This window comes from Gymnoscopelus braueri (assembly GCF_963280865.1).
Source record: "Gymnoscopelus braueri genome assembly, chromosome: 23".
Taxonomy (NCBI): domain Eukaryota; kingdom Metazoa; phylum Chordata; class Actinopteri; order Myctophiformes; family Myctophidae; genus Gymnoscopelus; species Gymnoscopelus braueri.
In genome coordinates, this window is record NC_137625.1 from 24,438,614 (window position 1) to 24,466,113 (window position 27,500).

At 45.5% G+C, this 27,500-nt stretch overlaps 1 protein-coding gene across 5 annotated transcripts in view; it reads left to right on the forward strand.

Moving 5' to 3' along the window:
• celf2 (cugbp, Elav-like family member 2) overlaps positions 1-27,500 on the forward strand; it is a 205,601-nt gene that overhangs the window by 84,760 nt on the left and 93,341 nt on the right. For all 5 annotated transcript variants that reach the window (XM_080421552.1, XM_080421553.1, XM_080421554.1 and 2 more), the window contains exon 4: positions 1,763-1,804. In XM_080421552.1, the coding sequence (XP_080277678.1) occupies positions 1,763-1,804 (42 nt within the window). The remainder of the gene's footprint in view (positions 1-1,762; positions 1,805-27,500) is intronic.

The following is a 27,500-nucleotide window of genomic DNA, read 5'->3' on the forward strand; positions in this document are numbered from 1 at the left end:
TTCGCTTTAAAAATATATGTATTCAAAGATTTGCACACATTTTCACGATTTTTCATAAATAGCAGATCTACAAGCTCATATCGCGGCACTCGGTGCCGCGATATGAGCTTGTATATCTGCTATTTTTGAATAGCCCAAAGTGTAAAATAATGCTTTTTATCTCAAATCTAAAAATGACAGTTCCAGGTCTTAAAGGGTTAAGAGCCTGTTTATTGTGTTTGGGAAGGCTAAAGGGGGCGCGGTGTGGTGGTGGGGCCGTTGTTGACGGGTTTATTGAGAAGCGTTGATCTAGTGCCCTGCCCCGGGACACTTAGATGTAGTTAGAGAGGGTGGGGAAAGGGGAGGGGTGTCGGATGGGGGGAGGAGGGGGTGGGTGGGGGGGGGCTGAAGAGTTTTGGCGTCAGGGCCAGGTAGCAGAGAGAGAGAGGAGGAGGAGGGGTGGGGGGGGGCATGGAGGAAGGTGAAAGAGGGATGTGGAGAGGATGGAGGAGGCGCAGGAGTGGGATTAGATGAGTGGTTTTTATCTGTTTATGTTTATCTAGTGTGTCCTGGGGCCGTGTGCACTCATAACGGTGATCTAATCTGCCCCCTCTGGACGACCCTGGAGAGCATGCATGCACACGCGCACACACACACACACACACACATTTACAGACGTGCCACTGGCTCCCACTCAGCATCCATCCTATACCGGTCATCATTTTAAACATTCATCTGTTCTCTGTATGTACGTCTCTCACTCCTTCTCCTTCCATCCACTCCGTGCAGTTTTCCACTTTGTCATTTTTGTACTCTCTTTTTTTACGACCTGGAATTCCTTCCGTCCATTCTTCCATCCTGCCATCATCTCCGTTTCTGCGATACGATTGGCCTTGCTGGAGGAGACTCCGCTGTTTTCAGCATGCAACCAAGTGTAAAATCAGCCGTTATGACGCCATCAAGGCACCGCCAAAAATACATTTTAGTCGACTAAATCAACTGTAGATTTAGTCGACTACAACCTTATGATAATTAGTCGACTAAAACTAGACGAAACAGTAAAACATTTCAGATGACTAAAATATGACTAAAACTAAATGGAATTTGATTCAAAAGACTGAATCAAAATTTGCTGTCAAAATCAACACTGCTCCCCCACCCCCCCGCCCTCCCCTCTCTCCCCACGCCCTCCCCTCTCTCCCCACGCCCTCCCTCCCCACCCTCTCCCTCTTCTCGCTCCGCCACCGCTCTCAGGCGTGGTGCAGAGGGACCCTCAGCCCTGTGACCTGCATGCCAATAGCATGTTCATTGGCATGTACAGTATGGAGCTGAGCTTGCATCATATGTATATATGGATGTATACGTACGCACTCTCTGTGCCTAAGGGGGTATATAATATATCACGAGGCCGGTGTGTGTGTGTGTGTGTGTGTGTGTGTGTGTGTGTGTGTGTGTGTGTGTGTGGTGGGGGGGTTGTGTGTCGTGAGGTGGGGGGGCATAACATGTAATGAGAACCTTACTATTGCCTGAGGTAAATAGTGGTCGTGGGGGAGGGGGGGGATATTATATTAAAAAAGCACATTAACGATTGGATTGACCCCTGCGTTCCCCTTGGGTCTTGTAGGGGGGGAGGGGGGGGGGGGGGCGTACTTCGTTTCATGCGTTTTTTTGAATGATGGTGTGAGTAAACAGGTAAAGGGATTGCATCATGCAGGAACCAACACTCTCCTCCTTCTATTTACCCCTTTTTCTTCTTCTCTCATCTATTCTCTCGTCTATTCAGGAGCAGCATGGCCAACATCATGCTGGAAGATGAGTTCGCCAGGTGAGGTTCACACACTGTGTGCGCAGATGTGCGGTTATTTCACGAGGGCCCACCACCCCGCTGTATACAGCGGTATCATCTCTTTCATACTCATAGCGTGTGCTGTTTGGAGTTTGTTTGGGGGGCGGTGCTGCTGTGTCTTTAGCCAATTGCCATGGGATGGTTTTATTGTCTCCTTTTTTCCTTTTGTAGTGAGAGCCAGTTGTTTTAAAGTGCATCAGCAGTAGTCTACGCCGGCTGAAGCCTCACGTGGTGAAAATGGCCGTGCGTACGCTCCTCAACCAGCGTCTGCCTGTCGTCATGAACAGGCAAGCCGTTTAAGCCGTTCAATCCGGGAACGCATCCGTGTCAACTTTAGATTCCCTTGGCTATTCAACAGATAGCATGAGCTTGTACCGTAGATTATGCTACGGTACAAGCATAATCTACGGACAAATACATTTTGGGGGTCCTTCACATATAGCAACATAAGCTTTAAAAAAAAAAAAAGCCTGTTAGGATTTAGAAGACATTTGTAGAATCCCCAGAAGCAAAGATTTGAATTAAAGATGTTCGCTTTAAAAAACATGTACTGTATGCCTGTATTCAAAGATTTGCACACATTTTCACGATTTTTCCAATAAAATAGCATATCTACAAGCTCGTAGCGCGGCACTCGGTGCCGCGCTATGACCTTTATATATGCAATTTTTTAATAGGCCAAAGTATAAAATAATGGTTATAGCTAAAAAAAAAATCTAAAATGACACAGTATGCGTTGCCGGATTGAATGGGTTAAAGGTGGAGAGAAATACTGAGTGATTCTCTTTCTCCTAATGCACTGCATTCGTCCCTGAGAAGCTGAAACATGAGCCATTGATTCCTGTTGTCCTGTGCCTTTTCAAGCTTGCCTCGCAAGCTGAGCGAGAGAGAGAGAGAGGGAGAGAGAGAGGGAGGGAGAGAGAGAGAGAACACGAAGGAGGATGGGGGGTGGAAGGGGTGTAGAGGGAGAAAACATTCCCGCAGTAGAAAATGCAAACATCTGGTGCATGTTAAAGCCTCACATGGCCTTGGAGAGATGCTGTAATGCCTTTGTGCTTGCTTGCTTGCTTGCTTGCATGTGTGTGTGTGTGTGTGTGTGTGTGTGTGTGTGTGACTGCAACATGTGCCGCACAATGCATTTGAACTCATTAGCACACCCATGCTCATGTCTGCGCTCATACATAATGTGTTATGGTTACATCCAACCATGCTATCGAAGGCAGCTACGGTAATAGCCTCCCCTCCTAGGCACTGTCTGTAGGCAGGGAAGGGGAGAAAGTGGTCTCCGAGCCCCTGAAGGGAGGGGAATACAAGACTGGAAATAACATAGTCTCTCCTCCCGTTCCAAAGGCGCTCCTGATCAAACTCACCCGATGGCTTCGGCAGGGGGAAAAACTCAAGGCACTCGCTGGAAAGACATTAACTTCAGGGGGAAATATCCTTAAAGGGACCATATAATGGAGATCTCCACTATTTGGTTCATTTCCCCCAGCACTACTATCTATTTTACACCGCCCTGGTCCATCTCCCACTGTGGAGCTTAGCACAGGTCGGGGCAAGGATCCCCTTTTATCCAGCTTAATTTGTGTGATTCAGATGTGTCATTTGATGTGCGGTTCAAAGGTCTGAGCAATTGCTGTGGCTCTCTTTAACTCTGTATAATCACTCGATAGTTAGAGAAGTATATAGAACACACTGAAAACGCGTTTCCTCAGAAAAGTGACGATTTTGGTAGGCACAGTTTTAGTATGGTAATACTGTATCTTAAATGTTCTATAATGGCTTTGTTTGTTTAGGTTTTTTTTATTTAAAGGGGTTCTAGGCAACTTCAGAGATCAAAAAAAGTAAAAAACTGTTGTCAAATAGTTAGTACCGTTGACTGACAACCCCTTCAGCCAATATCAGCAGTTCGTTCCCCTTCAGCCAATCAGCAGGTTTTCCCCACTACCAGCCAATATGACGCAAGAGGACTTTTGAAGGGGCTATGAAGAAAATAGGTTGCTTTATTCGGATACATACGTGTCACTGCCCTCCCCTGCCGGTTCTCTGAATTTTTATTTTTAAATGGGCTCTGTCATGATTAATTGACCGCATATATGAAGATAAACAACTAAATTCTATCCAAACGATATCTTAAAATTAAATTCCGTGCCTCAAAAAATAAGTTTGAGAGCGTTTTAAAGTTTAAAAACCAAAACCAAAAACAGCGGACAGACAAGATGGCGGCCCGTTTCACTCGAACTCGCCACCTGATTGGCCAACCTTCGCTGGGTTAGGGTTAGGTGTGCACACGAACGCGCACACACACGCACATGCACTTCATTTCATTTACGTCCCGGATACCCGGATGTCAAAACATGAATAGGAGGGAAAATACGGATTTCAGAAAGAGGACTGTGTTTCAATGCAGGAAAACACCCCAGCATCATTATATAGTGGCTGATAGAGGGGAAAAATGCAAAATATATATATATAAATATTTTTAGAATTTAGGCTTCAATTTACCTAGAATCCCTTTAAAAAAATTGTTCTACTTTCATATCGTCAAATTTGTAAGAGTAGATGATAGATGTCTCTCTGTGAATGTAACGCCTCATATTGTCCCCGCTATGCACAGTGATGTTTAAGCACAAGTTGTTTCGGGAACTCACCGGCACCACAAAGCACTGTCTAAAAAGGAGCAACAGAGCTATCTCTCCAAATAAACACGGGGACATCCATTTCATTTACACACATTATGCTGTAGCTCCGGTTTGACAAAGACTTTCTGTCAGCGCAATGGCAGATACTTTCTAAAGTAAATGGGATCCAAGGGGTTGTGGAAAGTAATGAATCTTTTATGGCTCATAGCACGCTCCGTGTTTCGGGAAAAACACTCGGAAGGCGATCTGAAGCTCTCTGCTGTGGAAGAAATGACTAATACATGCAAAATGATAAACCCGATATCTCCTCCTGATATGTATTTAGTAGCTGCACTCACTGCATTTAGAGATTCATTTTTGACCTCCGTGTACCACATTGAGTGAACTAGGATTACAGCAGTGGTGGGGAAAAGTACTCAAATGTTTTACTTAAGTAAAAGTATCAATACTGCGATGTAGAAGTACTCTGTTACAAGTAAAAGTCTGGAATAAAAAAATTACTTGAGTAAAGGTACAAAAGTATTGGTATCCAAATGTACTTAAAGTACCAAAAGTAAAAGTACCAAAATGTTTGAAAATAGCCGATCTACAAGCTCACAACGCGTCGCATCGCGACGCGTTGTGAGCTTGTAGATCGGCTATTTTCAAATAGCCTATGTATAAAATAGGGCTAAAGTGGTTAATTAAGCAATATTACACGAGAGGGTGTGCTTTACCGTCATTATTGGCACGCCTGTGATGCGGTCAGGAACGAGGCGAAGCCGAGTTCCGTGAGCATCACAGAAGTGCCAATAATGTAAGGTAAAGCACACCCTCGAGTGTAATATTGCGATTATACAACAGTTACCAACAAAACACATCCAAATGTATTCATATTGTGGAGCAATTCATAATAAAAATGTTTCGCTATTATCCGTTTGCCTGTAAAGAGAAGAGTTTTTCACTGAGACATTAAATAGTCCCTGTAGCAGCGCTATGAGCCTGAGGCACCGTCTCATCAACACAGCTGAGCTATCAATGCTTGCGCAGTGGAATTAATTCCAGTAGGCTATATGCTCCGTCATACGACCGTGTCACGTGGCCAAAATAACTGATCTACAAGCTGACAACGCGTCGCGATGGCGACGCGTTGTGAACTTGTAGATCGGCTATTTTCGCCGTGCGATATCTGGCGACGCGTTGTGAACTTGTAGATCGGCTATTTTCGCCGTGCGATATCTGGCGACGCGTTGTGAACTTGTAGATCGGCTATTTTCGCCGTGCTGTTTGTTTTCCTACCGTGGGACAGCGTGACGTCACAGCACAGCTGTGCCATATATGGTCTAATCAGGTGCGGACTGTAGTGCGGAGTGATTTATTAATGTGATAGACCATATTCACACGGCGGCCATGTTTCTATGAAGTCAATGAAAGTAGCCACCCCGGGTGGCGGCACTTTCAATGTTAAATTCCAATATGGCCGCCGTGTGAATATGGTCTATTAGGCCCGTGCTATGATGCTGGTTTGAAGCACGGCTAGAAAGCTATTTCAACCAATCAGATTGCTTGGTCGGAACTACCTGTTGTATAATGTATGTTCTATAATGTAATCATTTATATCTGCAAAGTAACTAGTAACTAAAGTTTACAAATAATTGTAGTGGAGAAAAAGTACAATATTTGCCTGTAGAGATGTAGTGGAGTAGAAGTAAAAGTATACTTAATTGGAAATATTCCAGTAAAATAAAAGTACCTCAAAAACTGTACTTAAGTACAGTACTTGAGTAAATGTACTTAGTTACTTTACACCACTGGATTACAGAGCTGTCTTGAAGGACCATGCTCTCTGATGTTCTAGATGTCCATTGTAGAATCATCATTACTTCTAGATTACGCCAAAATCACATTCCGGGGGATTTAGCTAAATGTAAATACAGTATGACTCCCAAAGCTTTTTAAGTGATGGCCATAGGTGGTCTGGTGTGTTGTGTTGTGTTTGGGTCTGTGTGGCCCTCTGGGCACATTGTGATGGTGATTTGGATGGCTAACCTCATTCTCATGTCCTTATCGACTCTCTCTGGCCTACATGGCTGAGCTACAGGCCTGTTTCCTGGTAGTGGTACAGCTCAATACAGATGCAGTGCACTGCTGAGGAAGGCGGCCTGAGGCGCACACACACACACACACACACACACACACACACACACACACACACACACACACACACACACACACGTAATCATGGGAACACTGTCGAATTCCCGCTGTCAAGCCGATCACACACGTTATTCCCTGCACAAACGTGCGTGCACTTATACACACACACACACACACACACACACACACACACACACACACACACACACACACACACACACACACACACACACGGAGAGAGAGAGAGTGGATTACCCCATGGTGGAGTGTGTTACCCGATTTTCCGACTGGATTTTACTAGATGAGTGTGTGTTGAATCCAGGGCAGTGATGAATAGGGTCAGTGGGTGACGGAGGTCCTTAACTACTGGGAGAGAGAAGACCACAGCTGCAGGAAAGAAAGAAAGATTAGAAGAGCGTGCTTATTGCTCTTCTTTATCTTCCCTTTATTTTCTTATATCCTTCGTGGAATGCTACTAACAACCCACCACGTGCCCGGGCCGTACTTGTGCACTTCTTGTGTGTGTTTGAATGTGTAGACCATAAAAAAAAACATTGGTCTGATGTCTCCCATGGGGGTGTCTCGAGAGCTGCAGTTGCTTCTCTAAAGTTCAAGCAATTACATTTGCCAACTGGGTGCATAAACAGTCCCCGGTTGTGTGTCTGTGTGTTTAGTTGAGTGTGTGTGTGTGTGTGTGCGTGTGCACATGCGTTTGTTTCCAAAGCCATACAGCCCTTGCTAAGCATTGTTTGTGACTCACATATAGAACTACACTGCAAATTCCCGAGTGTTAATTCAAATTAAATAAACACCGCTCCCAATGCCTTCTTTTCAAGAGCAAACTCATTGTATTTACTACTTTCATTATAGTCTCTCTCGGTTTGGTTTGTTTTTTTCTTTCTTTTCTTCCTGTCTAAATAGATTACAGTTTTGTGAATGGGCTGTTGGCTACGTAGATCTGAGTGAAATATTTAACCCATTAAGACCTGGAACGCATCTGTGTCACTTTTTGATTTGAGCTAAGTTATTTTACACGTTGGCTGCCGCGCTATGAGCTTGTAGATCTGCTATTTTTGAAAAATCGTGAAAATGTGCAAATCTTTGAATATATATTCTTTTAAAACAAACATTTTAACTAAAATTGGGTCCCTGGAACAAAATATTTTGAGGTGGGGGGTCCGCGGCCAAATACATATAATTTTGGGGGTCCTTGGCAATTAGGAAAAAGTTTGAGAACCACTGATATAGAATCGACTTCAGGTCTTAATGGGTTAAATCCTCTGCAGGTGCCTCCGGCTTCACAATTATCTGTGTAACTATGAGGGTACGAATGCTTTCAATATTTTCAAGTGGGCCCTGATTCAGAAAAGGTTGAAAAAACACTGGTCTGCATCCTCCACCACATGACCAACTCTAGGGATAAGCAGTTACAGGGACTACACATGTGTGGGGAATATGGGGATTTTTGCATAATGACATAATGACTTGGGAGGAAAAGAGGAAAATAGTAATATACTCCCTAGACCTGTTTTTTTTGGGAAGGGGGGCGGGGTCTACTCTGATCTTGCACTTGTAAGTCGCCTTGGATGAGGCATGAGAGCAGTGGTGGAACAAGTACTCAAATGTTTTACTTAAGTAAAAGTATCAACACTGCAATGTAGAAGTACTCTGTTACAAGTAAAAGTCCGGAATTCAAAATTTACTTGAGTAAAAGTACAAAAGTATTGGTATCAAAATGTACTTAAAGTACCAAAAGTAAAAGTACTAAAATGTTTGAAAATAGCCTAGGTATGAAATAGGACTAAAGTCGTCTGATATATGTTTTATAATGTAATAATTTATATCTGCAAAGTAACGAGTAAGTTTTCAAATAATTGTAGTGGAGTAAAAGTACAATATTTGCCTCTGATATGTAGTGGAGTAGAAGTAAAAGTATTGAAAATTGGAAATACTCCAGTAAAGTAAAAATACCTCAAAATTGTACTTAAGTACAGTACTTGAGTAAATGTACTTAGTTACTTTACACCACTGCATGAGAGCATCTGCTAATTGTATTTGTGGCGTGTTTGTTTTGTTCTGGTCCAGAGATACAGAACAGAACTACTAGCATTTTGCATCCTAGTTAGCATGCGCTCTGCCTGCACTGCTAACTCCACTCCACTCACACATCCCAGAGGAATTATTCAGAAAGTTCTCCACTGCAGCGCTACGATGTGGGAAACCTCTACAATGACTGCCATTGAATTAGAGCTGTGGGTGAGCAGGGCTATAGATGCAGCGTGGGAGACCATCAGTATTCCAGATGTGTGCGTGTGTGTGTGTGTGCGTGCGTTCGTGCGTGCGCGTGTGTATGTGTGTGTGTGCGCGCCAATACTGTATTGGGGTGGGATGGTGAGTGTAGTGCAACGTGCCAGAGATGCCTCGGGCACTTTCTCTCGAGTGTGTGTGTGTGTGTGTGTGTGTGTGTGTGTGTGTGGGTGTGGGTGTGTGGGTGCATGAATGCGTGTGTGTGTCAGGAGTGCAGAGTGGGCTGCCAGACCTGTCATGGCTGCCATAGGCCTGACAGGATGACAGCTGTCACCAAGGAAATAGAGAAAGGAGGCGGAGACAATGGACCAGTGCCACAGGGGAACACACTCAGGCACACATAGCTTGTGTGTGTGTGTGTGTGTGTGTGTGTGTGTGTGTGTGTGTGTGTGTGTGTGTGTGTGTGTGTGTGTGTGGAGGGAGGGAGGGGGGGTGTCTTAAGGGAGGTAGAGTAAGGGAATACCTACAGTGCAGTAGGACTATAATGGCTTTGTGGTTCAATAATGCACAAACACTTATCTTCACATCAGCAATTACAGTAACGCTATTGAAAATGAACAAAGGAGAATGTTGGTCTGTGTGTTAACACGTGTTGTGTGTGTGTGTGTGTGTGTGTGTGTGTGTGTGTGTGTGTGTGTGTGTGTGTGTGTGTGTGTGTGTGTGTGTGTGTGTGTGTGTGTGTGTGTGCGCACACATTATTTGAGTGTTCATTTGTCTGTGTGTGTTCCATGTATTGGGTTTGCTCTGCTTCATTAGTTTATATTGTAAAATCAATGTGGTCCATTGTGGCCTGCCTCTATTCTTGTACTCTTTGACGTGTGTGTGTGTGTGTGTGTGTGTGTGTGTGTGTGTGTGTGTGTGTGGGGGTGTGTGTGTGTGTGTGTGTGTGTGTGTGTGTGTGTGTGTGTGTGTGTGTGTGTGCGCGCGCTCCATGTTATCATGTGTTTCTGTCTGCACATGTGTGTGTGAGCCTTGCCTCCTCCCTGTGTGAGAGTGAGCAGTAAGGTTATGTGTATTTAACTCCGGCACAACTCCTCTCCCCGGGCCCTAATACTTCTAGAAAGGTGGAGAGGATGAAGTGTGTGTGTGTGTGTGTGTGTGTGAGAAGGGAGTAGGTAGTCTGTGTCAGGCTAAAGTGAAGCGGGGTAAGCTCGGGCAGTGGTTCTCAAAACTTTTTCATGCCAAGCACCCCAAAAATGATATGTATTTGGCTGCGGACCCCCATCTCAAATATTTTGTTCCAGGGACCCCCAGAAGCACAGATTTGAGTTAAATATGTTCACATAAAAAATATATATATTCAAAGGTTTGCACACATTCTCCAAGATTTTTCAAAAATAGCAGATCTACAAGCTCATTGCGCGGCACTCGGTGCCGCTATGTTAACTCATTTTGCTGGGGACCCCCTGGTACCCCCCCCCCCCCCCCAAGGACCACTGGTGGTCCCCGGACCACTGGTTGAGAACCACTGAGCTAGGGTTTGGCAGCAGTGCCTCAGCATGCGGTTGCAAACACCTCGAGGGGTGGCGAGGTGACTGCGGGGGTCTTGTGTGTGTGTGTGTGTGTGTCGTGTGAAATAACGCTTACTGTTTCGCAAATAGGCTGCCTTTCCAATAATGTTAATAATCAGCCAATGGGGGTCAAAGGGCCAGTATATGAATCGTGGCTTATAGGTGTTGTTGCCGTTTTCCCTTGGCTTGACCGGTGCAAACTGTGCCGGGCTATGGGAGTCACGGGGGGTAAAATGTTTGACAGCCATGGAGGCGAGGTGAATTGAGGTGAGGTCGGCGGGGCTTTGGAGGGCCGCAAGCTACAGCAATAATAAGAATCACGTGTCACGCGCACTCCACCAGGTACCGTACACCAGGGAAAGGGGTGTAAGAAGAGATGATTCGACACTAGACACACGTGTGCGCGTGTATGTGTATGGTTGGTTGGTTAAAGATGGAGTGCCATGATATGTTTCAACCCTAAAACCTGATCATAAGGTATTATTATTATGTAAGGATTTTTTTCAACAAAAAAAAAGTGTACAGTAAGTGTTAAAATGTTGTTTTTATGTAGACACACCCACCAGTGCATTAAGTATACCTGGTTCTCACCTTAGCACCTCCTCCACCACCTTAGCACCACCCACCTGTCCTAGTCCCTCCTCCTCCTCATGCCCACACCTGTTGTGTTATGATAATGAGGGGGAGGGTGTGGGCTTTGTGATGTCACTAAAGCGCTGTTTCTCTATTGGCACATTTGACCCTCAAGGTTTCAGCCTCCAGGAAAAAACTCCAAATAGTCAGAGAAGACATAAAACCCCATAAAAACACCACCGGGGGGCTTAATGAAGTTCTATCAACCTCATAGACACATGAAAAACAGAAAAAGTGCAAAAACATGGCACCACCTCTTTAAGAGAGCGAGATAGAGAGAGAGAGAGGGGTGAACGGGGGTCTCTCTGGCATCCAGGCAGTAAGGTAATGAGTGGAGCCACAGTGTGCGGACCTTCTAGCCTCTGCAGTGGAGAGGAGGGGGGGGGGGGACATGAACAGAATACAGAGAGAGACCGACGCTGACGGCTCTGTTGGTTATGGATGAAAAAACAGCCTGAGCTCTTTTCTAGAGGTATAGCCAGTTGTTGCACGGCTGGAAAAAAAAGCTGGCTTCGTTTTAGCGATACAGTCGGTGTTCAGGGAGCCGCGGTTTGAAGCGGTTTGAACCAGACCTCTCGGGCTTGACTCCTGTTTTTTTGTTTTGGCCTCTCTGGGTGGTTCTGTTGTTTGGACATTTTATAAATATTTCACTCCTGTCCAGGGTAGATATTTTTGTTTTATTTCACTCCATCTAATGCATATGTTTGCTTCACCTGTTCTTAAGCTGAGCTGACAGCAATAACACTCTTTAAATGAACGTATGCATTCTTATGCATCAAAATAGATGAGATGAACTATGGATGAGATTCATTCAGTTTTAAATACATTGTTTTTATCTGGGTATGCTTATTTTTTATAATATGAATTCTTAGTTTTTAGGACTTTTTATTCAGGTCGATAGGGTATGTTTGTTTTTATTCTTTTATGAATTCTGCTGTCTTTTACTAGGAGAAACATCATTTCGTTTGTTTTTCTAACACTGCTTGCAGATGGAAGACAAATGACAAATAAAGCAATCTTGAATCTTGAACTGAGAACTTTACATTGAAGAGTCTCTGTGAGGAGATTGGCTGAGTTCTGACTTTATATCATCAGCTCATTTTTCTTTTTAAACCCTACATAAATTGTTGACCGGCGTTCCCCTGGGGTCTATGCTAGGTTTATCTATGCTCCTTTATTCCCTCTAAGCCAAATCTCTTAAATAGCCAACCTACAACCTCACAACGCGTTGCATTGCATTGTCGTATTGCGTTTTCGTATTGTGTTTTCACCAAACGTTTGCCCGAGAATAGGGACGCTCGGGTTCAAGTGTTAAATAGAGCAAACCTATAGATAAATAGGTATACAGTTCGGGTACCGAATCCCAGTGCCAATCTGGTACCGGTTCCTATACAACCGTAAAAAAAACACCTACTGGACCTGTATATCGCTCTTATAATGAGAACAGTTCAGGAAGGACAGTGCTATATGGATCAGACCGAATGGAAGGGTCGAGACAAACAAGAGATATATGTATTGGGTCTATATAGAACAAGCCGTGAACCATTTCCACCAAGACGAGATGATGGGGTGTGATGATGGGGTTGTGTAAGGAAAGAGAACGACTAAACCCAAGCGATTACCTGGCTATTCAGATGGTGAAGGTCAAGGCAAAAGGGGGTGGTGGGTGGTGGGTGGTGGGGGGGGGCTCGAGGGCTCCTGGGCGACTAGACGAGGAGCACATTGTGCTTCTCTTTTCGACAGAGAGGAGAGAGAGGCAGGAACGCAGCGCTATTAACTCCCACCTGCCTCCACTCTGATCTGTTCCCACTTGACATTAGTGAGAGAAAATGACATGCTTTTAGCTGGGCCACAGCGACCGCTCAGACGAGAGGGGAGGGTTGCCAGTCTTTTCCTTCTCTTGTCACTTAGCCCTTTCAGACCCGAGAGAACACATCTGTGTCATTTTTAAGATTTATTTGAGCTATTCAAAAATAGCAGATCTACCAGCTCATGAGCTTGTATATCTGCTTTTTTTTTTTTGAAAAATCGTGAAAATGTGTGCAAATCTTAGAATATCAATTTTTCCAACATTTTTAACTCTCTTACAACTTCTAGGGGGTCCCTGGAACAAAACATTTTGAGATGGGGGTCCGCGGCCAAAATTCATCTAATTTTTAGGGGTCCTTCACATGAAAAAGTTTGAGAACCACTGATTATAGCAACATATTTTTTTTCAAAAAAATGATTTAGAAGACATTTGTAGAATCCCCAGAAGCAATAAGATTTGAGTTAGAAATGTTCGCTTAATATCACATATATTCAAAGATTTGCACAAATGTTCACGATTATTTTTCAAAAATAGCAGATCTACAAGCTCGTAGCGCGGCACTCGGTGCCGCGCTATGAGCTTGTACATCTGCTATTTTTGAATAGCTAAAGGAATCTAAAAATGACACACAGACGCGTTCCCGGTCTTAACGGGTTAGAGAGGCAGGCAGCCCCGACGGCAGCCCAGGCTCTCAAGAATAACTTGGTTTACGAGGTGAAAGGGGGGAAAGGATGGATGGCAGGAGGAGGGAGGGAGAGAGAGAGAGATGGATTGGGGGGGGGGGGGGGGGCGGGGGAGGGGGGGCGGGAGGTGAGGACATGCCTGCTCGAGAGGAATGTGGCGTTGCGTATATACAGTGTGTCACGTTGTAAAACCAAAGCAAATCAGTGTCTCTTTTCCACTCTTCTCCTGGAGTGTCTAGTCATATATATTATATATATTTGTGCTTGCGTCCCTTGTGGGAATGTAAGATAAATAAGAAACAATTCATGGCAGTCACGCAACATCCAAATGCTGTTCAAAGCAGGTGCTGCATGGACCAATAGAGGACAGGACAGCAATGACAGCATAAAAGGAGGTCCACACACTGTTAGCTCCTTAACCCATTAAGACCGGGAACGCTTCTGTCTGTCATTTTTAGATTGCTTTGGGCTATTCAAAAATAGCAGATCTACAAGCTCATAGCGCGGCACCAAGTGCCGCGCTATGAGCTTGTAGATCTGCTATTTTTTGAAAAATCGTGAAAATGTGTGCAAATCTATTTTTCCTTAGCGAACATTTTTAACTCTGTTACAACTTCTGGGGGGGGGTCTCTGGAACAAAATATTTTGAGATGGGGGGTCCGCGGCCAAAATTCATATAATTGTGGGGGTCCTTGACATGAAATAGTTTGAGAACCACTGATTATATTATAGCATTAGTTATTTAAAAAAAAAACTAGGATTTAGAAGACATTTGTAGAATCCCCCCAGAAACAAAGATTTGAGTTACAAATGTTTGCTTTGAAAAATATATATATTCAGAGATTTGCTCAAATTTTCACGCTTTTTCAAAAATAGCAGATCTACAAGCTCATAGCGCGGCACCGAGTGCCGCGCTATGAGCTTGTAGATCTGCTATATATATATATATATATATATATATATATATATATATATATATATATATATATATATATATATATTATTTTTTTTAATAGCCCAAAGAAACCTAAAAAAGACACCGATTCTTTCCCGGTCTGAAAGGGTTAAGTGCAATTGTGACAAAAGCTAATACTATTCTTGTCTGAAGAAGAGCATTAGGCTGGACACATCACTTGTGGATGCTCCAATAAACTGCACTTAAGGGAGCTACGGTGTACATGTTTTCATAAGATAAATAAGCGCGCGCGGGGGGCGTCGGCAATCCCCTATTGACGACGACAGTAGGGGGATTTATCTTCAGGTACATGGGACAACTACACTTGACATTAAAGCACAATTTAGACACGATAAACACTTAGAGTGTGTGTGTGTGTGTGTGTGTGTGTGTGTGTGTGTGTGTGTGTGTGTGCAGTGGTGGAAAGTAACTAAGTACATTTACTTAAGTACTGTACTTAAGTACAATTTTGAGGTATTTGTACTTTACTTGAGTATTTCCAATTTTCAATACTTTTACTTCTATTCCACTACATCTCAGAGGCAAATATTGTACTTTTGCTCCACTACAATTATTTGAAAACTTTAGTTACTAGTTACTTTTCAAATATAAATTATGATATAACGAAACATACATTAACCACTTTAGCCCTATTTTATACCTAGGCTATTTGAAAATAGCCGATCTACAAGCTCACAACACGTCGCATAGCGACGCGTTGTGAGCTTGTAGATCTGCTATTTTCAAATATTTAGTACTTTTACTTTTGGTACTTTAAGTACATTTTGATGCCAATACTTTTGTACTTTTACTCAAGTAAACTTTTAATTCTGGACTTTTAATTGTAACAGAGTATTTTTATATTGCAGTATTGGTACTTTTACTTAAGTAAATAATTTGAGTACTTTTTCCACCACTGTGTGTGTGTCAATCCTGCCCCCCCGCCCCCCCCCAAAAACCCCTGCAACAACCCTCCCCAACAACAGCATTCTTCATGACCCCCCCCCTTCTCATTTAACAGCCACACAAACGCATCTATTGGGTCACATCAATCAATCCCGGGTCCTTAATGACTCTAGGCCTCTCTGGTTCACCTCAGCCTTGTGTGAGCACTGATGCCTCCGGCCACATGAAAAGCTTCCTCCGCTTTGTTTTCGCTCCACTTCAAAGCTGTCTCCCTCCCGGCGGACCGACCGGAGGGCCCCTGCCATGCTTTAGCGGCAGAGGGTCTTTAGGTTTTGTTTGTCCTCTGTTTGGTTTAGTCATTAAAGTTGTCACATTCACTTTGGATCAGAGTGGCTTCGGGAGGCACCCGCAAATTAACGACCTAAATATTAGGGGTGACACCTCCTTAACCCATTAATACCTGGAACGCATCTGTGTCACTTTTAGATTTCTTTAGGCTATTCAAAAATAGCAGATATACAAGCTCATAGCGCGGCACCGAGTGCCGCGCTACGAGCTTGTAGATCTGCTATTTTTGAAAAATCGTGAAAATTATTTTTTTACATTTTTTTCCGAAAAACTGTTAGGATTTAGAAAATGTTTTGAAACGGCCTCAGGTCTTAATGGGTTAATGGGATGTGACTTGCCAGGGGGGGGGGGACACAAACCCACACACACACAAAAAAAAAAGCTAAGTCCCCCCCCTTTTTTTCTCGGGTATACGGTCGTTCACTGCGCTCGTGGACGTGGTTGTTGTTTCTGTGTTTGTGTGCCGAGCTGTGGTTTTGGTCGGTTTGAGAGAGGCATAGCGTTCGTTGAGTGCAGTTGGCAGCGGGCGGTGTAATTAGGAGCGCTGATTGCCGACTGGGTGGTGTAAGGAGGTTTTTTTTGCAGGTTGTCAGGCGGTGGGCGGTGGGTGGCGGTGAACTGTGACTGACAGTGAGTGGGCACGGCCACGGCCGACGGGCACTGCGGCTACTGTGGTTGGGCCGAGATTGGCAGGCAGGCTCTGTGCAACCGCTCCTCTTTGACTGGCAGTCATTATGGCCTCTGGTTCTCTGGGGCGCTTTCAAACAACTGTAGAGGCTGGTGTGTGTGTGTGTGTGTGTGTGTGTGTGTGTGTGTGTGTGTGTGTGTGTGTGTGTGTGTGTGTGTGTGTACGATTGTGTGTGCGTCTGGCAGGGATAAAAACCTCTGCTCTGATCCCTTTGAGGAGTGTGGTTTCTTCTCCAACCCAGAGGCACACTACAGCCAGACGTAGTTGTTCTCACACACACACACACACACACACGTACGCATAGATGGATCGCTGGTTGTGTTTACCTAGTCACACGTGTTTAAACTCTGTCTGGGCCAAACCACTCACAAATCACTCCTCGCTGCGCTCAGTGAGCAGCTAAACACAACACAGACACACACACACACACACACACACACACACACACACACACACACACACACACACACACACACACACACACACACACACACACACACACACATACTGTATATATACACTCACACATCTATACCCATACATAGTCAAATCCAGAGTCTTAATTTAAACCCTTTCAAGTTAAAATAACACTCCTGGCTTTGCTGTGTACACATATTGTGGGGCCTCATCTTCCACTTTGCGCTCTAGATTGTCTAGATACCACAGCCGCTGCTCGCTGAGTTTGTGCTTGCAGGTGCGTTGGACAAATTCAGGGGCGCAACAGACATTTTAGCGTAGTCAAAATAGCGCTGGGACACAGCACCAGTGTTGATTTTTACAGCACATTTTGATTTAGTCTTAGTCATAGTCTTTGGAACAAAATTCCATTTAGTTTTAGTCATATTTTAGTCATCCTAAATGTTTTACTGTTAGTCTAGTTTTAATCGACTAAATATCATAAGATTATAGTCGACTAAATCTACAGTTGATTTAGTCGACTAAAATATATTTTGGCGGACCTTGATGGCGTCGTAATGCCTGATTTTACACTTGGTTGCATGCTGAAAATAGAAGATCTACAAGCTCACAACGTAGATCTGCTATTTTCAGAGCGCAACACCCGAGCGCAGCCAAACATAAAATGACTTGTCTTTTAGTTCTACTGGATCTCTTCTCCACTAGTCCCTCACATTCTAGTCTAGTTTTTATTTGTTGACGAAATTGTCAATATATTTTGTCTTAGTTTTAGTCATCGTAGCTTCGTTTTTATTTCGTTTTCGTCAGTGAAAAAAGGTAGTCGACGAACCTTTTTTGTCAAATCAACACTAGGACACACCCACGGCGCAAGTTGCGTGCTCAAAATAAGGCCCATAGTATCCTATCATCTAGCTTGTGTGTGTGTGTGTGTGTGTGTGTGTGTGTGTGTGTGTGTGTGTGTGTGTGTGTGTGTGTGTGTGTGTGTGTGTGTGTGTGTGTGTGTGTGTGTGTGTGTGTGTGTGTGTGTGAAATCTCCAAACTTGCAGAGTTCCAGAGGTCTTTGTTTTAATGAGCAGGCCACAGCTCCCTCTGAGCTATGCTGGTAAACAGCAATTAGAACAGCATGCATCAGTCTCTCTCTGTGTGTTGGTCCATGAATGTGTGTCTTTAGTTGACTTTACTTTCCTCTGCCGTTCTGTTTGAACGCAGCGCCTCACAACTTTGAAGAGGTTGCACTCTGATCCCACAAACCCTCTCTTGGCTCGGCTCTCTCGTTACAGCGTTGTTGTTCAGGCTCGCTGGTGAACTCACGCAAAGATAAACACACACACATAGACACGGATGCTAACGGTTGAAGTAAACTGGTGCTGGACAGAGCAAACACTGAAGGTTTTAATGAAGCGTTGTTGTCCATGCAATCTGGGAACCCAGAGCCAACTGAAAAGGAAAAACAGCGACCATACGGTTTGACCATACGGCACAATTTGACGTTTTGGGGGGGTATACCTGCTGATGGGGGACATGACGATTTACGATTCTGTCCCTATCGGCACGTCAGCGACTCGCATGCCTCAAGTCCACTTCTGACGGCGCGCCTCCATCATTTTAACAGTTTTTTTGCGGAGTCGTCACTAGAGCGGGAATTTCACACATGGCTACGACGGCCATGGCCCCCACAGTGGCCCTCACTGTCTCAGCTGATTTTCACTGTTTTCTCCTCTGCGCCATCTTCCTGTCAGTACGTTTTTTAGGATGGGTTTTAGGCCCATTGTTTAACCTTACCAGCTTAGTTATTTGAATGTTAAGTACATGCACTCATCTCTCTCGCTCTCAAACCACACACAAAGCTCACAAAAATGTAGTCTTGTTGGCTCAGCCCAAATACATCTCGTTAGCTAGCTTCACCAACCACAGCAAATACCGACGGTACTGTAAGTGCATGGCAAACAGGCTTTCAGTGTCTATGTGTGTCTTATGGGTGTGTGAGGCGGGGAGAAAGCAGTGACATTGCAGTTAGCATTAGCCTCCGCCGCCATCCCCACTGCATGGCTGTCAGCCTGCGCTTACCTAAGCGTCTTCATCTGTAGAGGATTAGCATGCAGCACTAGCCAGCACCCTGAGCTCTCCCCCGTGTCTCTCTCTCTGTAACTCTCTCTCTCTCGCTGCAAGCCTCCCTTCTTTCCTTAAGTCTGTCTCTCTGTCTGTCTCTTTCTTTCCCTCTCTTTTCTGTCTTTCCTCTCTGCGCGGGACGTGTTTTGAAGCCTCCACAGGGAAAGGGAGTGAAGGGACCAGGCCTCGCCACTAGACTCGTTCTATTCAAACGGGGGTTTAGTGTGCAGGATGTTAAGCAGATGTTATATTTTTTTCATGCAAAGTCTATAGCAGGCTGCTTAAGCGACCAATCCCATCGTACTCCACGACAACGCTGTCAAGCAACACACCTTACAGCTATGCTCATCGGCGCACTGCGTTTCATTACCATACCATTATGTGTCCCATGTGAATGCTTAGTGCCTCCATTGGGCTGGACACATGGCGATAAGGGCCTCTTAAGGTCTGTGTGTCCCATTTCCTGCGTTGGAAAAGAAAGGCCCGTGGGACGCCGAGAGGTTCGTTTGCATGCGTGGTCGTTATGGAAACGGGCGTTTAGTCTGTCTTGTTTGAGAAAGCAGGGCCTCCGGGGAGCGTCGGAGCTATCCCAGAAGTCTTTGCTGCAGACCCATCGTACAGGCCCATCGCAAGTGAAGTGAAAAAAAAGTCCCCTGGGTGCTCATTATGGAAAACACAGCTCCGTGTGACAGGCCAAAAATTGGAATTACATACACGCGTGCGAGTGTACGAGCGCACACACACGCATACACACACACACACACACACACACACACACACACACACACACACACACACACACACACACACACACACACACAGATCTAACTTCAGACAGAAAGAACCATGAAACAGGGGAATACTGTGGACGGAGAAACAGAGAGAGAGAGAGATGGAAGAAGACACATAGGTGAGAGAGAGCAGGGAGAGAGGGAACAGGCTATAAGATGGAAGCTCAAGTGTGGGGACAGATGAAGAGCCCACGGATGGATGGAGAGAGAAAAGAAAGAGGGAAAGAGAAGGTGGGGTGGGAGGGGGGGGATGCAGGCGAATGCCATGCCCGCGGTGCTCCCGGGTCTCCCAGGGTGGCATGCGCTCCACACTGCGCGTGAGACAGAGATGAGTAATGGCCTCTGACGTGCACATCTCGCTCATGTCTCTCCCTCCATCCGTTTCGTCATTACACGCCATCAATCTCTCCGTCTCTCAATCTTCCTGTCAGCTTGTTCTGCTGCTTCATTCCCTCTCTCTCTCTCTCTCTCTCTCTCTCTCTCTCTCTCTCTCTCTCTCTCTCTCTCTCTCTCTCTCCGTCTCAATCAGCCTCTTTCTTCTCCTTCACATGCAGTTGTTCTCTGCCGTACCCATTCTTTTCTGTCTCTGTCATCCATTCTTCCTTTTACTTTAATGTCCCGCCGATAGGAGCCGTCCTGTCCCCAGAGGTTTAACTCTTCCACCGCAGTGTGACCCTCTTTTCCTCCACCCTGTTATTTTCTCACCCTCTCTTCCTCTCTCTCTCCCTCTCTCTCTCTCTCTCTCCCTCTCTCATTCTGTCTGCTGTGCTCGAGCATTGCTCTGTTTCTCACCTCAGCCCCAGTTTAATTTCACTGTGTGAGCTATGCTTAGACCTACACGCACAAGCATGTGCCTGTGCGTGTGAGCATGTGCTCACACACACACACACACACACACACACACACACACACACACACACACACACACACACACACACACGCCACCTCAAACACATACAGCCAAAGTAGCTGTCAGGCATAATGGTGTTTAGTGTAATTCACCGTACCGCCATTGTAGCCTCGGCATCCTCAATGGGAATCATTACTGAGATGACATAATGGGGTAATTTTTCTTCCTTCATACACAGCTCTGTGACGGCAGCACAAAGTGTTGGGAGACAGGAAATACCCTGTTACTGTAGCCGTAGAGGAGAAATAATGGCCGTGTGCTCCACCCCTCCCCTCCTCCTGTTCAGATCCATGCCTATTACTCTTAACAAACCAGCATGGATCCAGCACATTGATTTGTCGGCAGGCGCACACGCACACGCACACACACGCACACACACACACAAAAAGAAAGAAGGGCAGGAATTGCAGAGATGCGTCCGTACTCTCAAGCTGGAGACGCGCATCGCGATGTGCTGTGAGCTGGTAGATTGTCTATTTCTCTGTTACAAGTAAAAAGGCCTGTGTTCAAAATGTTACTTGAGTAAAAGTACAAAAGTATTGGCATCAAAGTATACTTAAAGTACCAAAAGTAAAAGTGCTAAAATATTTGAAAATAGCAGATCTACAAGCTCACAACGCGTCGCATCGCGACGCGTTGTGAGCTTGTAGATCGGCTATTTTCAAATAGCCTAGGTATAAAATAGGGCTAAAGTGGTTAATGTGTGTTTCGTAATATCATAATTTATACCTGAGAAGTAACTAGTAACTAAAGTTTTCAAATAATTGTAGTGGAGTAAAAGTACAATATTTGCTTCGGAGATGTAGTGGAGTAGAAGTAAAAGTATTGGAAATTGGATATACTCAAGTAAAGCACAATTACCTCAAAATTTTAATTAAGAACAGTACTTAAGTAAATGTACTTAGTTACTTTCCACCGCTAATTCTCTCCACACCGTCTTCCACCCGCCCACCTGCGCTGACACCCGCAACTCAAGCCTATACCTGCCAGGTGCCTGCATGACGAGTAATTGAGTCTCCAGCATGCCGCCCCCCCCCCCCCACCCCCACCCAACGCTGAGGTCATTAGTTCCCCAGTGATGGTGCATGTGTTCTCTAATTGCACTGACATCACCGCCGTCGGACTCCCCGCGCGCACTCCAGCTTGTTCCGTTTCCTCCGACTGCGTTCAAACACACACATACCACGCACATATGCACACGCACACGCGCGCGCGCACAGATGCACACAAATCCCAATCCCCAGTAGCCCCTCCCCTCTCTCAGCTGCACAGATGTGGTGGGACCAGACTGCCAATATTGTACTTACATTAAGTGCGTGTAATTCAATAGACCCTGAGAAGAAGTTCACTCTCCATCAATTTACCCGCACAGGTGTCTAACCTTGACGGCTTGCCCAGCATGGCTATTCATAGGCCATTAATTAGAGCAGGATCCTGCTAATTAACACACACACACACACACACACACACACACACACACACGCACGCACGCACGCACGCACGCATGCACGCACACTTTCTCAAGCACCAATGAATCCACTCTCTTCACATTGGAGTGCTGTTTAATGCAGCCTGTTTGATTTGCCCTACTGAAGTAATGAGTTTGGAAAGTTGACAGAAATTAAGTGTGTTTCTGGAGGAGGCAGGGGAGACGGGAGAGTTTGCAGTCCTGGGGCTGGGTGCAGAACTATACCATCACTGACGTGCATGCACTGACACAAACCCAACTTAAACTTATAGAAATACGCACTTGTGTGCACAAAACATTGTTGGCACGTGGATTACATGTCTATTTTCACAGTGAACTGAAGTTCTCAGTGTTTTCAAAGATACTTTGCAGAATGTCAAACAACAACATCCAATTAAAGTTTTTCAAAAAAAAAATTCGTTCGCAAGCGGTAAACGTCGGTAACACGGTGGCAGTATATCGGCTTTACTCTCTCACAGGCTGTATAGACAAGCAGATGGGAAGTGTTCAGTAATTTGACCGGGGGGGCTTTGGCATCGCGCTAAGTGACTTGATGTCCCTCACATCCCACATGCCGGCGCTGAAGGGGAGAGATTGTAAGTCACATTAAGTGTGGAGAGAGAGGGAACAAAGGGAAAGAGAGAGAGAGGTACGATGGCTATATAGCCTCAACACGGCTCCATTGAGTGCACAATATCCCCTCGTCCATTACGTGGACGTTTATATTCTGGAACTGTGTTTGGGGCAGATTTCATGATCTCTTTTCTCTTAGCCTCGGACCGATTTTATATTTTTTCATCCTATACTGTAGGTCAATCTTGGTGTTAACAGTTTTATATTCATCAGTAATATTCATGCACACTGACAGAGACTTAACCCATTAAGACCTGAGGCGATTCATAAAAATGTTTTCTAAATCCGTTTTTTTGAAAAAAATCACAAAAAGAAATGTTCAAGATTTTTCAAAAATAGCAGATATACAAGCTCATAGCGCGGCACAAAGACATCTAAAGTGACACAGATGCGTTCCAGGTCTTAATGGGTTAACACGCTTGTCCACTTATAACCACACAAACCTTAGCGTCCCCGTTCTGAGGCGAACGTTCAATAAGAAATAGCTGATCTACAGCGATGTGACACGTCTTGAGCTTGTAGCTCGAGCACGTTGTTGAAGAGATTTGGTGTGGAGGGAAATACTAGTGAACCTACAGTAGTATAGAGCCCTAGAGAGACCCTGGTCAACTCAGTGCACTTTACTGTACAAGCCCTACATACTGTACTTATGACGAGTGAGCTTGCCGATCTGTTATTTTCCGCTATTTTTGTTCATTCTCATAATGTTATGCCACACATAGGCACACCAGTTTGAAAGTGGTTAACCACTTAAAACCCTATACTTAACTGACCGGGGTCCCCCAGGGATCTGTACAAAGTCCCGCATCCTCCCCGAAACCACAACCCGTTCCCCACCACCCCCACGCCTTCTCGAATTACCCTCCCCCCCAAAGAAATAGCACATGCTTTCACCCGCCAGACCGAGAGAACTAGGGATTGGTTCCAATTGCGGTGTCACGTCCAGGCAGGTGGAGGAAAACGAAGGGAGGTGAGGCGATGTAGACGAGTCTGCCCTCCATCTCCTCGGCATTCCACAGTCATCCTCACAAGATAGAAGTCTGTGGCGTCTGTACGTTGAGAGAGAGAGAGAGATAGAGAGAAAAAAGGACTTAAGGAGAGGGAGAGAGAGATAGAGATGGCGATGGATGGTTCATTAAACATTTAGAGTGACAGGGAGAGAAGCAGAGAGAGACCTCCATTTCTCTCCTCTTACCGCTCAGCAGATAGGACATGGGCTTGAATGGGAATGAAAATGCAGGCATGTGCCATTGTGCATGCATGTGAGTGCACACACAAGGTGTGTGTGTGTGTGTGTGTGTGTGTGTTTTCTTTAATGTCGGCACTGGCAGCTGATCTGCAAAAATCCTCGCTTGTCCCACAGGTCTGAATAATGGCTGGTGAAACGTAACAACATGACCCTAAAAATAGCAACCACAGTCATTCTGTATCACTGTGCTTAATCCCTGTAGTGCAACATTCACGGTCACACACACAGCTGCAGGCGCCCATACATTCACACACACGCATGCACACACACACACACACACACACACACACACACACACACACACACACACACACACACACACACACACACACACACACACACACACACACACACACACACACACACACACAGTAAAAGTGTTTATTTTTTTATTTCATTTTTTTTAATGGATCCGTTAGAGTTAAATTAACTCTGGATGTACACAGTGCTGTAATTGTATGGCTGGGAAAATGGAATTATATATATATCCGCCTCTCAATATAGACACAAGTGTATTTACCCTTGTGCACACCTCTGTGTATTGTTCCACTTTGCATGGTTCTCACTCATGCATCCTAATGGCCCCAGAGAGCCAGAGAAGCTCTGCTGTCTGTTATTAGCGAGCGCCACAGATCAATGGGCTAAGGGACCGCGGCGCTAGCCTGTTAGCGCATCCCCCATTCAGGCTCACTGAGCCGTGGCTAACGCCGCGGCTAAAGCACTTCGCTAGCATAAAGGGTCGAGACGCACCTGTACCCTCCCCACTTATACTGTACACGCATGCACGGCTATATACGCCGCGTCTGTTATCAACTAGTCCGCCTCCTATGTCTCTGTGAGCACTGGAAGTCTTGGGAGACTGGATGGAGAGAGAGCAACGCAACAATTGCATGCAAAAGCGAGTGAATGGGTATCTCCACTCATGAACGCTTGTGTCCACGGTCTCATAGCATTGGTGCAGGGGTCCTTGGGGGGGGGACCAGGGGGTCCCCAGCAAAACTAGTTAATATGGCGTCACAATCATTTTAACCACTGTAACCATATTTTATACCATCATTATACAAAAAAAACATCATTTTGGGAGTCCTTGACATGAAAAAGTTTTGAGAACCACTGTCATAGAGACGCTATCCTCTTAGCAGCCTCTTGTACACACAAGCATAATCAACTATAATATCTCTCTTGGTTTCTTTCTCTCTCATGACCCCCCCCCCATCCCTCCTCTCATCAACATATGGCCCCTCTCCTCAGAGAGTGTTGAGCAGACTGCTCCAGGTTTGTTTTCTCTGTAGGTCCTGACCTGGGATTGGAGGGATGGGCGATTGGAGAGTAGAGAGGGAATAGAAACAGGCTCCCTCCTCAAACGGCTGTCAAGATCAAGTCTCTCACCTTTATTGACTAGCCTGATACTGTTGTCTGAGTGCTCATTGTTAGTCTCCAGTTCCCTTCAGCACACACAGTTCAACAGCACACACCTCTGTGTGTGTGTGTGTGTGTGTGTGTGTGTGTGCGTGCGCGCGTGTGCAATGAAACTTGCAACCATATTCAGCCATCTGTTCCAATTACTAATTGGTATGCATGACAATGTTTTTCTAGCCCATAAAACCTAATGAAAATCAACATCACCACCCCCCCCTAATATCCCCTAATGGTATCACCCGCTCCGCCCGACCCCATATCCCCCCCTCCCCAAATGTGTGTGTGTGCGCGCACACACACACACACACACACACACACATACACACACACACACACGCACACATGCACCTGGAATTTTATATGCATAATTACGGTATGGTGGAAATTAGCTGCCACTATATCGGCTGACTGCCTCAATCAGGGAAGCATGTTTGAAACGTGCCCCCTCCCCCTGTTGTCGGTGGGACAGCCGGCAATGGAAATCCACTGGCAGAGCATCTCACAGATCCCCCCCCCCCCCCCCCCCCCCTCATTCACCTGTGTGTAACTGAGTCGAACTGTGATGTTATGGAACGGAACGCAGCTCTTTGGAAACACAGGCTGGCTGCAACGTGCAAAGCCATTTCCTCCCCAACACTGACGGCACGCACAAGGAATTAAGCAAAGCAAAGAGAGAGAGAGAGAGAGAGAGAAAGAGAAAGAAGAGATGGAGAATGTTGTGTGTGTGTTTGTGGGGGGGGGGGGTGTTAGAGAGGGAGAGACGGTTATTGAAAGGTTGAGGTGTGGATGATGGATGGATGGATGAGAAAACAAACAGCGGCATGTGAAGTGTAAACAATGTGAGTGCGGTGGAGAAAAAAAGCAAGGGATGACGAAGAGGGAGAGAATGAGAGAGAGAGAGAGAGAGGGGGAGTGGAGGAGGGGCTCAGAAATGTGGCGTAAAGCGTGGCTTAATCCACATGATTCATAGTGGGGAAATATTGGATGCAGGCCTGGGTCGCTGAGTGCAGCGAGTGACGACATGCGTGTGTGTGTGTGTGTGTGTGTGCGTGTGCGTGTGCGTGTGCGTGTGCGTGTGCGTGTGTGTGTGTGTGTGTGTGTGTGTGTGTGTGTGTGTGTGTGTGTTGGACACGTGGACAAAATATCCCAATAATATTCGTGTTTAAGGGAGCGTGAGGACATGCTACACAAACCTTATGCAAATGAGTACACACACATACACACATACACACACACAGTACAGTACACACATTCAGACACCGATACCCTCAACGCACAATGAAATGATTTACAGGGGAAATGATGAACAAGAGCTTACAGATGTGCTCTCATAGAGAAAACAAACCCCTAAACATTGCTCTTTTTGATGTACTTTCTTAATTTGCTCACCCATGTGCGCGCACACACACACACACACAGACACACAATGAATACACTGTCACCACAGCAGCCAATAAATAGATTTCCTCAGGCTTCCACCGTGGTCGACGACTGTACTCCTTCATTTTGAGTCCACAGCGCTCTTTCCTCCGTGTCTCTGAGAGGGCGTGTGTGTGTGTGTGTGTGTGTGTGTGTGTGTGTGTGTGTGTGTGTGTGTGTGTGTGTGTGTGTGTGTGTGTGTGTGTGTGTGTGTGTGTGTGTGTGTGTGTGTGTGTGTGTGTGTGTGCGCAGTGTGTGCACGCAGTGCAGTGCAGTAATGGTGGTTTATTAAAGTGTCAGACAGGGTTTCTGCCTGTCCTCACCACAGGAACACTGAGCGAGAACAGCAGTGTGCGTGCGTGTGTGCGTGTGCACTCGTGTTGGTGTATATGTGACATTTTGTGGGTTGGCCCAGTTTCTCCTCACGAGCAGAAAATCAGTTCCACTTTTTTCAGCTGGCGTTCCATTTCCAAAGTATGGGTTTTATTGGCGTGCCATATGAATACATCTGCCTCGCCAAACGCTAATAGAAATGATAGCTCTGCTTTTGTAACCTTTTGTGGCAGCAAATGTGGGGAACAGAGTACAGCTTTACTCACAATGGGACATAATTGCACTGTGAGGGCCACTGAAGCCGCTAC